The 14,342-nt window shown below is 43.6% G+C and overlaps 1 protein-coding gene across 1 annotated transcript; it reads left to right on the top strand.

Annotated features, from left to right (window-relative positions):
• The first annotated feature begins 2,036 nt into the window (after positions 1-2,036).
• On the top strand, positions 2,037-13,320 carry PIN4 (peptidylprolyl cis/trans isomerase, NIMA-interacting 4). Its single transcript, XM_057719255.1, has 4 exons — positions 2,037-2,191; positions 4,918-4,991; positions 11,769-11,888; positions 12,278-13,320. The coding sequence occupies exons 1-4, from the start codon at positions 2,149-2,151 to the stop codon at positions 12,434-12,436; spliced, it is 396 nt and encodes a 131-aa protein (XP_057575238.1). The 5' UTR covers positions 2,037-2,148; the 3' UTR covers positions 12,437-13,320.
• The last annotated feature ends 1,022 nt before the right edge of the window (positions 13,321-14,342 follow it).

The following is a 14,342-nucleotide window of genomic DNA, read 5'->3' as shown; positions in this document are numbered from 1 at the left end:
TTTTACAAATAATATTCATTACCTTTTTTTCTTGAATAAAAAAAGAATATAGGTCAATTCATATAAACAGAATACAATTTAAACAGAAAAAAATGAAAGTTGGCCATAAACTCACATCCCAAAGCTAACACTTAAGATGTTTGTGATGCATACTATGTAGTTGAGGTCATACATGATTTTATCAGTCTTAAAGTGCTTTTGACCTCAAAGCCTCTGGACCTATGCCTATCATCTTCTCCTTTGAACTACTAGCCTTTAGGCACTGCTTTGGGCAAATTCAGCCACTTACACAGGCTTGCTTATTACTGTTGTTGCTGTTATCTGCTGGAACACACAGAACTCTCACAATGTTCCAGGCACCGAGCATTTGCCAGGTACATCAGGCATTTAATGTTGGCTCTTCATTGGGGTCTGAACTTTGCTTCATTCCCACTCCAAGACTGCCATAGCCAGTGGTCACAGGAAAGGCTGTCCCCTATGAAAAACCAGAAGTAAAGGTGCCCCCTGGGACTCCTGGCTGTGGATGAACTGATGAACATGAGGCCATACTGCCATTGTCAACCCACCCCATCTCCCAGCTAAACTTTGAAAGTCAATACACAGGTGGGATCCACCTCAGAAGTGGGAGAGCAATGATCTCGTAAGTGCTGGATGTGTTCCCCACAGTTGATCACTCCCAATCCAAAACAAGGAGTGCCTAAGCGGTAACGTGTTCAGAAATGACAGCAGTACAACATGAGGGGGCTGCTTGTCATTTTTGAGTTGGAGGCGGAGTCTCAGAAATACCTGATCCCCCGGTCTGGGCATGAGGCATCCCAACCCCACAAGACTGTATCCAAAAGCTAAACTCTGAGCTGAAGGACCTATATATTCTGGCTGGCAGGGGCAAGCTGGGACAGCTATCTCATGGAGTGGAGGAAAAGCCCTGACCTTATATTGGGAGGAGAGGGGTTGTGGATAAGGGCAAAAAGTTTGAGGGCACAAATTCAAAACTCTTTCACCTTAAGCTAACACTCTACAAGCTACTCGTTGTCTTATGTGCTTTACAAATACGAACTTGTTTAATTCTCTTCACACCCTATAAGAAGGTATTATTTTCATCAATTCCATTTTACAGATAATGAAACTGAGCCAAAGAGAGGTGAGGTAACTTCCTCAAGGTCACAGAGCTAGTAACCAGATGATGGAGTAGCAATTTGAAGCTAGGCAGTCCAGAATTCATGCTTTTAACTATATTAGGCTGCACCATTACAAAAATTTTGGAAACTATGCAGAAACATACGCAATAACTTGTACTAGCACCACTGCTCACATTTTGCTGGATAGTCTTCCTGTCCTCTCTATGCAAATATTATATAGTACACGATATGCTTTTTTAAAAAATCACATTCTAAGCTTGGTCTGTAATCTTCCTTAGAGCCATTTCTCGTGTCTTCACCGAGAGCTTTACACTAGTTATTTTAAGTGGAGCATATCCTATTGTGTGGTTGAAACGTCATTCACTTAAGCAATACCCTACTAAGGGGAATTTGCTTCCAATTTTTCTCCATGACAGAGTTCTGCAAGAGGCAGAGGGGTGATAGTCTTTTTTTTTTTTTTTAAGTACCTTTTGAAACCCAGTCAACTACAGGCTGCAAAATAAACTTTAAAAACGAAAACCCGCAAGGGAGAGCAGGACCCTGTATAAGATAGCAGGAGCGGGAGGCGGCCGCCGTGGTTCTTCCGGCTTTGCCTTTGTCTGGCGGCCCAGCAAGATTGGCTGGAGCCCCTAGGGAGGGACTGCAGAGGGCCCGCGGCTTTCACTACGCATGCGTGGAGGGGGCGGGTAGGGGAGCGGGGAACCACGTAAATAAGGTAGTGTGAAAGAAGTTCAAAAAGCGCAGAGGCGGGGTTTCCCGCCTCTGCCCAACCTCTGGCTCCGCCCCTCTACCCGGCCCAAGCTTCTTATTGGTCAGACTCTTCAGTCCCATTGGCCCAAGAGCCAAAGGACCGGGCCTATCCCAAGATATGCCTGTTTCCGGAGCCACAGTAAGGACGGTCAATTGCGATGCCACTTTCAGGCATACGTTTAGGACGACATACCGGTGGGGCCTGAGGGCCCTTGTGAGGGAACTGAAGCAGTTGAGAGATCGACAGCAAATTTCGGAGATGCCGCCGAAAGGAAAAAGCGGTTCTGGAAAAGGGGGGAAAGGTAGAGAAGCCAGGGCAACCAAAGAGAATGGGGTCGGGTGAGGAGCGAGGGGGAAGGAGCAGACCGGCGATCCCCGGGGTCTGGGGCGGAGGCAGCGGGTGGCCAGTGACTAGAGGACTGACCAGGAAGTGATAAGTTGGAGACTTATCTGGAAAGTTTTGATTAAAAACCATGGGGATTAGATGGTGGATAGAAGAGGACAATTTTTTTTTTTTTTTTTTATTGTGCCACACGGGCTTAGTTGCTCCGCAGCATGTGGGATCTTCCCGGAGCAGGGATCGAACCCGTGTCCCCTGCGTTGGCAGGTGGATTCTTAACCACTGTGCCACCTAGGAAGCCCCAGAAGAGGACAATTACGAGAAAGTTTGATGTTAGTTTCTTCCCAATGAGCAAAACTTGGGAGTGAGGCTGACATGAAGGATCAGGTAAAGTTAGGTAAAGGTACAGAGGAGTGAGATTTGGGAGGAAAGAGGTGGAGCAGTTGACCTTTGAATAGGAGAAGGGATACCGTATGCTTGACGTCACAAAGAGGCGAGGATGGATGTGGTGGTAAAAATTGGGGCCACAGAGGGGGAGGGGTGGAGTTTTTAGGAGGTCTGGCTTAGTGGCCTGAATGTTTTAATAAAGTGGAAGACAAGGGTAGTTTTTAAGACTGAGGAGCAGGGACAGAGTAGGGGTCTTGAGGAGAGTGGTAAAGGTTTGGAATAGTCGTTGGGGTAATGGGAAAGGGGATGAAACACTTACAAAAGGATTTCCCTCAGGGCTGAGAGCCTAAGAATGAAGGCCATGAATTTGTAGAGAACACAGTCTGCTCAGTCATGATTTACCTAGTACCATATAACTGCCACAATACAGGACTGAAAGGAGCTAGGTGTAGCCTTGAGCCAAGGTTGAGGTTTTGTTGGACATTGATAATAGAAGGAAAGCAGCACAGGGGAATTAAGGGTGCCAGTGGGGACGCATTTCAGATCAAGCATGGGATCCAGACTGGGAAGGAAAGAAGTCTGATAGTCTAGGGGAACACGGCAGGATAAAGGGACTGAATTTGGGGGGGTGGTCCTTTGAAATTAAAGAGCCTGTGTTGTGGGAATGAGGCATGAGAAACCTGGAAGAACAGAAAGTTGTAGCCAGAGACTGAACTAGTTCTGAGTGGCACAGTTCCATCGTGTGCCCCTGGGAACAGGTGGCCTGGAGTAAAAGGCGGCCTGGAGTAAAAGGCATGGGCATTCAGGAGCGAGGTCCAGAAGTGTGAGATTAGACTGTTGGATGATTCCTCTGCATAGATGGTAAGGTCATCCAAGATGATGGCAGTGGTGAGAGTGGAAAGGAAGCCTAAAGTTGCTGCCAGAGTCCTCAATCAGATGGAGTGAGGTGGCAGTCAGAAGATGACAGCATTGGTAGGGCGGGGGGAGGCCGTGGGAAGGATGGGATAACTGGAAGGCATCATTGTTCTAGAGTGAATATACAGCTAACCCATTGAAGAATTTGGTGTAATCAAACTCCTTTAGCAGTACATTTTCTTAGGCATTTGGTAGTCAGCATTTCGGATTTTCAGTTTGGTTGGACATTTACTGAACAACTGTTGTGTGCTAGGCATTGGAGATCCTAAGACAAGTAAGATGGAGTCTTCTGAATAACACTTTTCAGTGGCTCCCTATCACTTCTTGGATAAATTCCAAATTCCTTAATGGGGCCCAAAGGCCCCCATGCCCTAACCCTCAGCCACCTCCCCTTGGGTCACCTCACAGCACTCCCACCGCAGATTTGGCTTCATGCATAATTTCCTACACATGCTACACTGTTCCCCCACCCTGGAATGTCTCCTCACCTTTGTCCTTTCTTTGCCTGGTCAGCTCCTACTCATCCAGGAAACCTTCCCTGACTGGCTAAAATGTCCCTCTGTGCTTCCACAGTCCCGTATCTATAGAGCATAGCCGATTCTCCTGAAATGATCTATTTTACATAACTTTATATAACCATCTTCCCCAGTAGTATATGAGCTCCTTGAAGGAAGATACCATGGCTTGTTCATCTTTGTATCCCCAGTGCCTGGAACTTAGTTGCTTAGGGAATGTTTATTGAACTGAACACTTAATCCAACAATAGTTCTTAGGAACATCAGCCTCTAACAGTAAGTATGCTGCAGTCAACACAGAAGTTGGCATAGCAGTAAAATGTAAAATGCTGCCAGTGGTTGTTAATCTGAATATTGATAACTTTTCTTAGGAATGTATCAATAGGCAATGTAGTTGACTCCAGGAGTTTGGACATGGATGTATTCTTTAGCCAAATATGAGTGGTGGGAAATTTGATCTTTTTAAAAATATATTCTTGGAGATTTTACTTACTGAAATTGTGAGTATTCAAATACATAATTGCAGTGCTTATTAGAGATCTCATAAGAGCTCAGGGGTTTGCCCTTAGAAGGCAGGATTTCAAATTGGGTCCAGAGAATCCAGGCCAGACTTTTGGTGCTCCCATTCAACTATTAGCACACTCACTTGTGTATCTATTTTCCATGAAGGGTTTATGTAGGGCACAAATTTCGTGTTTTAAGAGAGGTGAATCACAGGTTAATTTACCTTGATGTAGTAAAGTGTCTACAGAGTTCCCTTTTGAAGCTTGGTGCTGTGATGGAAGTATCAGCTCCTGTTGTGTTGAACTTTTCTGTAAATAACAAGGTGAAGGTGTGGTTTAAATGAGTACATGTCATCTCTTCTCTGAAGGAAAAGCAGCCTCTGGGAGTGAGAGTTCTGACAAGAAGGCTCAGGGTTCCAGAGGTGGTGGCAATGCAGTAAAGGTGAGTTACTTGTTCTTCTTTTTTTTCATGTTAAATATAATTAACATATAGATCTGTTATTTTGATACACATAAAAGAGAAAGACAGCATGCTTAACTTGTTCTAAGGCTAGCCTAATACCGATGTAAGATCAAGATAACACAAAAGTGGAAAATAATAGATCACTCTCACTTATGAAAAGTAATTCCTTTTAAATATGTTCTCAGATGTTTTCTCAGACATCCATAAATACTAGACAACTCTAGTATTTTTCCTTAAAATGTATTAAGTTATGTCTTCCCAAGTAAGTGAATGAATTATTTCTCAGGATGAAATAATACTTGACAAAACCAAGAGTTGAGATGAACAGGCAGAGGCATAGGTCTCATTAGCTCCCCCACTGGTGAGCTACAAGCCAGAGCCCTGACCATGAAAATGAGGGTGGGAGACAATTGCAAATAATTACTTAAAGTGCTTGATCTAGTGCCAGAGGGGTATCTGCCCTGGGAAAATATAATCTGCAGACTGAATTCTCCTGCTTAGTGCTACATAACAAGGTAGTTTCCATGTTTCAGTCAGGATATGGGATTCCATACTTTGATTCATTCATTCATTAAGGATTTAGTGACAGACATCTGCCCTGTGCCAAGAAGTGTACTGAATTCTGAGTTTAAAAAAAACAAACAGATAAAGATGGTCCCTGTTATCACAGTCTAGTTGGGAGCAGTTAGGTAAAGAAAGAAATTTCATTGCTATATGAGAAGAGCTGTAGTAGAGTTGCATCATATGCACCCATACACACGCAGCCAGAAAAGGAGAGCGAATGTAAATAGTGTGGGCCATTCTGCCCACTTTTCTACTCATTGAACCCAGAGAGAGAGAGAGTGAAATAGGAGACATGAATTTGCTTTTCCATAGTCGACCTCCATTCTCGTATGAACATCCAACCATATGAAGTGGGATTCTGGTATCCAAAGATAATTTTCATAAAACATGGTTCCTAAATGCAAAACAGCTACTTCCTCCTGGCGTCCAGCTGAAGAAGCGGTCATTGTTAGAGCACAGGTTGGGGAGACAGGCTGTGTTGGGCTTACTGAGGGCTGATGTGTTGGTCTGAAGTACAGCACCTTCGTAAGGGATGTTGTAGGGTAATTTTGACTGTTATGTGTTGGCTTTCACAAGTACCTAACCTAAGAGACTGCTACATTGCATATGCCTTTAAAGAGGCATCTAGTCCTTTCTAGAAAAAAATAAGTTCAGTGTGGCTATACCTGAGGTATATGGAAAGGAGTGGCATGTAATTAGCTAGGAAAGTCAGTTAGGGTTAAACTCTTCTGTTAAGCTTTTCCTTTTGAGGTAGTTTTATACTCACATTCAGTTGTGAGATAGATGTACCTTTTCTACATGTACATGTACCTTTTACTCTGTTTCCGCAATGGTAACATCTTACAAAACTCTAGTACATTAGCACAACCAGGAGATTGACATTGCTACAGTAAAGGTCCTGAACATTTCCATCACCCCAGGGGTCCCTCCTGTTGCCCTTTTATAGCCACGCCCACTTCCCTCCCGCCCCTACCCCTGCCCCCTCCTTGACCCTATAGCAGCAACTAATCTCTTCTCCATTTCTGCAATTTTATGATTTCCATATGAGTGAAATGATACAGTGTGTAACCTGTTGGGATTGACTTTTTTTGCTCAGCATAATTCTCTGGAGATTTCATTTCCAGTTGTGTGTATCCATAGTCTGTTCCTTTGTATTACTGAGTAGTGTTCCGTGGAATGGAAGTGCCGTAGTGTGTTGAACTGTTCACCTGCTAGGGGACAGCTGGGATGTCTCCAGTGTTTGTGAAGGCCCCAGCAGGGGAGGGACCCCAAACCCTCCTTCCACATCCTGCTATTCTGCTTTAGACCCCACTCCTGAACCCACCCCTGCCCTGTGTCACTAGAGCCGCCCAGATTCTGAAACCCACCTGCCCACCACAGCTTCCTTCCTTCCCCTCACTTCCCACCTCCCTCAGTCCTGTTCTGTTCCACTCCACCCACAGACTTCCAGGCCCTCAAGCCTGCCCTGTTTGTCTCAGCTTCTCCCAGGCTTCGTGTCTGTTCTCCAAGCCCTGTATGTCTTGTAGGCTAGAAATTAGATGGAAGGGTTTGACCACTGGATTAAGGAGCCCTGACTCCTTTTTCTTTTGGTCATCCACTGCATCCACCTCCCAGACTACAGCTGTGGATCAGTCCAATGATCTACTTTCTTTACATTCAGACCCAGAACTTCTGGGCCCCACTGGAGAGTTACACAGCCTCAGGGGTTGGGGCCACTGATTCCTGGTCTCTAACCTAAGCTGGGCCCTCAGTACTGTGCAGCGATCCTTTGCCACTTGCCTCAAGCCATCCACCACCCTCCTCCAGTCAGCAGACAACTTCATCCAGTGTTTCTCAGCCCCAGTGTACATGAGGTTTACCTGGAGAGCTTCTCAAAGTCTCAGTGCCTAGGGGCCCACCACAAACCAGCTGCCTCAGAATCTATAGCAGGTGGGGAGTGGACCTGGATATATTTTTTAGAAGCTCTTGGGGTGATTCTGACTTTTGCCAGGGTTGAGAAACACTGATCCAATCTCACGGAGTTGGTGAGAGGATTTCATGAGATCATGCATGTAAAGCACTTAGCACAGTGCTTAGCGAGTATTAAGTACTCAATAACTGAAATATAATTATCACAAGAAAATGGAAACTAGACCTATGGTCAGGAACTCATTGGCTTCCCAGCCTCCTACCAACAAAGTTATCTTCACCCACACCTCCCTTCTCTCCCTTCTCACCTCTCTCCCTTTAAGGCTAACTAATTTTTCCAGCAGTGCTCTGAATGCCCAGCCTTGCTCTTTCATTTATCTCCACCCTCTTTCTTTGCTCTGTCTTCAACCTTTCCCTCTTTACAGCATCGTTCCCTTCATTTTGAAAATATACCCAGGGATCTTTAAAATATATCACTGACTGTGACCCTTTCCCTCTGACCAGAGCCCTTGCTCCTTCTTTTCTAACTCAGTTAGTTGGGGGACCCCACCTGCATTACCATCCTGCTTCCTGTTACTTCCTCAGTCAGTTGCTGCAGCCTGGCTTCTGCACTTACTACTCTTCTGAAACAGCTTTTTCTAAGGTCCTCAGTCAATCATTACTAAATTGATTGTATTTCTAACCTGATTACTCTGAAACATTTAACCCTATTGACCATTTCCTCCTTGAAACTTTCTCTTGCCTTGGTTTTTAACACACCTTTCTCTCTACCTGTCTGGCCCTTCCTTTTTATTATGCTTGTTGAGCTTCTTTCTTTGCTTATTGCTTAAACATTGATATTCTCCATGGATGTCTTGAGTGTACTTTCCTCTTCTCATTCTATGTAGCCTCCCTGGGTGATCCATCACCTCCCATAGCATCAGCTGCTACCTCCATGCTCCTCACTCCCACGTTCTCTCTGGAGCTTGGCTCTCTTCTAAGACCAGTCTCATACAGTTGCCAGTTGATCGGTCATACTTGCAAACTCCACAGGTACTACAGACTCATTATGTCTAACCCATCAAACTGTCTAAACCAGAATACTTGTTTTTTCATTTATAAAGTGGTAGATGGGATCATGAATGCTGTGTACACTTTCCCAGTCATTGAACCTGAAGGTTGCTTCGTGAGCGTGGAAGTGGAAAGAGGGAGGTAGTCGAGAAGCTGTTTTAGCCAGGCCAAGATGGGGTCTGAGAAACCATCCTCATCCTCCAACATGTATCTCTCTAGTGTCCAAATTGTTTGTCCCTGTCTCCCCTGGACAGTGCTGGACACATTCTGTAGAATTTTGCCTCCCTGAGCCCTGCTTTTTGACACATTCCTTCCTTTGCTATGTCTGTATCTCCTGTGTAGCTCCTCCAGTCCGGGATGCTCTCATCCCGTTTCAGTAATTGAATCCTGAGGACAACCATGGTTTGTCTGTGTCTAAATTTATAAGGGAGACACCTTTAGCCCCCACCCTAGTACACTACAATAAGAAATGAATAACAGATTCTATTTGAATGAGAAATGGGAAATCCTACAAAACAGATATCTTGACAGAATCATTTTTAAGGATATAGTGATTTTTTAAAACATGGCTCTGTATAAACATAGGTTATATTTGAATACTTCTCTAGGGTTGAGTATTCTTTTTTTTTTATGAAAATCGACTTTTATTAAAATTTAGCTTTGAAGATGATAAGCCCAGAGTCAGTATTTTTCCTGAATTTTATTATCACTAATAGTCTTGCCCTTTTAAGCAAGATAAAGAAGAAAGAAAAAGTATTTGTTAATGGAAATTTAAAGAAAATATAGCTCTACCAATCAAAGCCAGCCATTCATAACATCTTAGTGGTTAGTGAACTGTGGTTTTGACTGTCCAAGTGGACCGTCTACACTGCCAGATAGTGAGCTGAGTTGGTGAGCTGGCCGGTCACCCACCACCACACCTGTGCTTTGGTGTAGCTGGACAGTCCTGGGTTACATAAATGGCTTTTTCTGCACATGTACGATGTCTACAACCACTGGCAGTTATTTCTATTCATCTGAAATCTTTCCAAAGATGCCCTGTCATCCTCAGATGTGATCCTGGGTAGATTTTTCTGACTCTCAAGACTCAGAGTGTGGTCTCCTCAGTCTGCTCTCAGAGCCCCACCCAGACCAGGACTCTCAGCTGACACCTTGCTGAGATCTTAGGTGAACAACTGACCTTGGTCTCTTAAGGCATGTGTGGCCCTTAAGAACTGAAGAAAAACAATTTAAATTGATACCTTGAAACAGATGCCAGCAAATTGATTAGGTTCCCTTGTGTCATATTCTGCATGTGGATCAAGTATTTGTTGGTCGGCCTAGAGCTAAGGACCACTCCTCCCCTGGGTCCCACTGACTCTGGTAGGCAGGGATATAAACGTAACCTTCATGAAAGTTTTTCTGATAGGATTTTACTGCACACGGCCCACGCCCATCCTCATCCAGGCTGTCTGTGATGAGCTTACACTCCCTCCTCCTCTACACAGTCAGAGGAGACCCAGCTACATTTTCAGTGAAACTGAGGGGAAAACAAGAAAAGTTTCTGCATCCTCTGCAGGCCTCTTCTCCCTCCCATCCTCAGTGCTCTAAGTAGGGAAGCTGTGTTATAAAATGGAGAGCAAAGTCCTATTTCAAACCTCAGATAGCTTGAAAGGAGATAAAAGAGCCAGGGTCCTGATGTGCTTCCCCTTTTTCTTTTTTTTTGGGGGGGAGTCTCTCTTTTATAAAGTCTCCTCATTCACAACTAGCCTGATCAATATCATATTAAAAAAGAGCTCATGGGCTTCCTAGGTGGCGCAGTGGTTAAGAATCTGCCTGCCAATGCAGAGGACATGGGTTCGATCCCTGCTCCAGGAAGATCCCACATGCCACGGAGCAACTAAGCCCGTGTGCCCAAAAAAAAAAAAAAAAAAAAAAAAAAGAGCTCATATGCCTATTTTCTGTTATATTATCAAAAATACAGCTTTTGTTCAAAGAATGAATCTTGCAAATTATGTTGGATATTCAAAGGCTTCAGACTTCACCCAACCTTTTTATTTTCAAAATAAGATTTCTTTCCACATTAATAAGAATATTCAGAAAAGGCATAGTCTGTGGAAGACAATGGAAAATTCCTCAAACCCACACTCATAAGCCACAGAAATGTCTGAGGGTTTTGCTTCCATTGACATTTATACATTCAGCAGGAACTTTTAAGTACCACTTAAAAAAAAAACACTAAGCGTATTGTAAAAGGTCTCTCCATGAGCTATCAGTAGTGTCTACTCAGACTGAAAGTAGAAAGTATTCTGAAAAGGGCTAGATAAACATGGGCAGGTTCTGCACCTGAAGGACTGCTCAGATCTTTGTGGGGGTGGGAGGGACCAGGCCACTTCCTACCGGCATGGGCCTCCTCTCTCGGGCTCTGCAAGGTGGCTGTGTTGGGATGGGAATTAAAATCTGCGTTTACATCTCCCTGATTCAGGCTCTGGCGTCCTGCTGTTTATTTTCCATTCAAACTTTCTGGGGGTTGAGTATTCTTAATCTTCAACATATGATTCTTTTTCAAAGTGTTAAGTTGTGGGGAGGCTTTATACATTGGGCCTTTTTTGGTAAAAAGTATTTCCTGGTGGGTTTTTTTCATATCATCCCCACTCTGATGAAATAATAGCTAACCTTTATTGAGTGCTATCTGCATTATCTCAATCTTCACAATCCTATGAGAACATATAGGTACTGTTATCTCAGTGCACAAATGGGAAAACATTTAGAGGTTTAAAAACATGCCTAAGGGACTTCCCTGGCGGTCCAGTGGTAAGGACTCCGTGCTTCCACTGCAAGGGGCACAGGTTTGATCCCTGGTTGGGGAACTAAGATCCTGCATACCACCAGGTGTGGCCTAAAAAAAAATGCCTAAGATCATACAGAAGAGTGGGGATTTGACTCCAGGACCCAAGCTCTCAACCATTATCATGTTTCCTCCTCCTATTACCATTGAGGTACATGGTAAAGGATGGGAGCGTCCCACAGCCAGGTGCCCATTTTCCATCTAAATCCAGATTCTGAGATATTGTCTTGATATGGGAAACAGGTTTGTGGCCATCACCCAACTGGGCAGACTTCCAGGATTTTCCATTGCCATGAGCAAATGTGTTTTTTCACTAGTCGGGGGTAATCCTGACACGACTGCTGTACTGTGAGGAAAGGAATTGTTTGGGTCTCCAGATACTATGTGAACATACTTTTTCCTTGTAGGTCAGACACATTCTATGTGAAAAACATGGAAAAATCTTGGAAGCCATGGAACAGTTAAAGTCTGGAATGAAATTCAATGAAGTGGCTGCACAATATAGTGAAGATAAAGCCAGGCAAGGGGTATGGTTCACTCATTATTTAAAATGTCTCCCATGGAGGACACAGCAGTAGGGATTATTTGTTTCACTATTAATTTTAACCATATCTTAAAGATCTTAAAAGCAGAAATGTCCAACTTGTGAACAGTTGAATATGGGTCACCTTTGTCTAAACCTAGGCATAACCAAACTTGCACAGCTAACAGACACCCAGCAATATTGTGAGTGCTTGTGTGTTCAGCCCACAGTTGGACTTCTTGCACCTGTTTGTTCTTGTTGAGCCTACTTCTCTCCAGCCCAGATGAATAAACCTAGGAACCTTAGCATTCATGTTGGGAAATTCTCAAGCTACAGTAGAACTATGCCCTCTTCAGGGCCACTTGACATCACAAATCTTTTTGGGTTTTTCAGGGCGACTTGGGTTGGATGACCAGAGGGTCCATGGTGGGACCATTTCAAGAAGCAGCATTCGCCTTGCCTATAAGTGTGCTGGATAAGCCTGTGTTTACAGACCCTCCAGTTAAGACAAAATTTGGGTATCATATTATAATGGTTGAAGGGAGAAAATAAAATTGTATGAAAGACTACATATGTTTTATACATTGTTTATTTCTTTAAAAGGTGTTGAATAATGCTTGTAGTTTATGAACTCTGTCATCATAGGTTTGTGGGTACAAATTCAGGTGGGTAAATGTTGGTGTGCATGGCAGCAGGTATTTAGTTGGTAGTTCTTTAAGATAAGTCAAGCAGACTCCTTTTAACCTGTTAGTCTCTTCCCTCTGAGAACTGCTTTATCTGATTCTCAGTATATCCCATAAGTTTATTTAGAAACCGTCTCTAGAGCAGCCAAATATCAGCTCACACAATTCACACATTGAATTGGACATCAAATAGATTGACTAGCATATGAAAATCATAAAATAAATTCCTAGACAACACTTGTTTTAGAAGCTAGCCAACACTGACCTGCCAGGACAGTTGTTATTGGCTCCATTGTCATAACATAGCACATGGCACATAATGGACATTCAACATTAACTCCTTTCTTTTTAAATGTTTATTGGAAGAAAAAAGGCACTCGGTTCTTCCATCAGTTGTTTGTACTAGACTAAGCAGCAGCCATTCACCAAGTGTTTATTAAAGGGAGAAATGTGGGAATTCCCTGGCGGTCCAGTGGTTATAGCTCAGCACTTTTACTGCTGGGCCCAGGTTTGATCCCTGGTTGGGGAACTAAGATCCCACAAGCCATGGGGCCAAAAAAGAAAAAAAAAAGGGAGACATGTTAGCCTAAAAACATTCCCTCATCCTCAAATGTACGGGTTATGTAATGACAGTCCCTTCCAGGGCCAATGTTCTGTGTATCTACATTTTTTTTAAATTTATAATGCCACATTTATGACATACAAAAGTGTAAATATTATAAATACTATACTGCTTCAAAAATAAAACTTTGCCAATGCAACTGTGTGATTCTTAACAGTGACTGTTTTAACACACTATGTTTCTCTCAGCTGCATTTGACACGCCTACATTTTGCCACAGAGTGGCAACTTCACCTTAGAAATTTCCCATTTTAGAAGAGTTTCTGAGTGCCCCAGCAGGTTGTGCCTCCATGAGAGTTTCCCCACTGAGCAGACTAAAGACTGCCCCACTCCCTGGGATACATAGATATGGCAGTATGATACAGAAAGATGATCAAAATAGTAGGTATCAGATGAAACTGCTTTCAAAACCACATTCAAAACAATGTTTCTAAATAAGGGCTATAAATTCTGGACTTCCCTGGAGGCACAGTGGTTGAGAATCCGCCTGCCAATGAAGGGGACACGGGTTCGATCCCTGGTTCAGGAAGATCCCACATGCCGCAGAGCAACTAAGCCAATGAACCACAACTAGTGAGCCTGCATGCTGCAACTACTGAAGCCCACATGCCTAGACCCCATGCTGCACAACAAGAGAAGCCACTGCAATGAGAAGCCAGTGCACTGCAACAAAGAGTGGCACCTGCTCGCAGCAACAAAGACCCAACATAGCCAAAAAAAAAAAGAAAAAAAATTCTGAAAAGGATGTTCATTTTAAATGAATAAAGTAAAACACATAGGATTACAAAGGACACCAAATATACTGAAATAGTTATCAAAATAGTTTGTTTCGTATATACCTCTTAATATGTTGAGATCTGGTGGTAGGTCTAAAAACCACTGTGAGGGAATTCCCTGGCGATCCATGGGTTAGGACTTGGCACTTTCACTGCCATGGTCCTGGGTTTGATCCCTGGTCAGGAAACTAAGATCCTGTAAGCTGTGTGGTGTGGCCAAAATTTAAAAATAAAAACCGTGATGGGGCTTCCCTGGTGGTGCAGTGGTTAAGAATCCACCTGCTAATGCAGGGGACACTGGTTCAAGCCCTGGTCCGGGAAGATCCCACATGCCTCGGAGCAACTAAGCCTGTGTGCCACAACTACTGAGCCTGTGCT

The sequence above is a fragment of the Hippopotamus amphibius genome, chromosome X, assembly GCF_030028045.1.
Source record: "Hippopotamus amphibius kiboko isolate mHipAmp2 chromosome X, mHipAmp2.hap2, whole genome shotgun sequence".
NCBI lineage: Eukaryota > Metazoa > Chordata > Mammalia > Artiodactyla > Hippopotamidae > Hippopotamus > Hippopotamus amphibius.
Note: the sequence above shows the minus strand (reverse complement) of the source record. Positions and strands in the feature narration are given on the sequence as shown.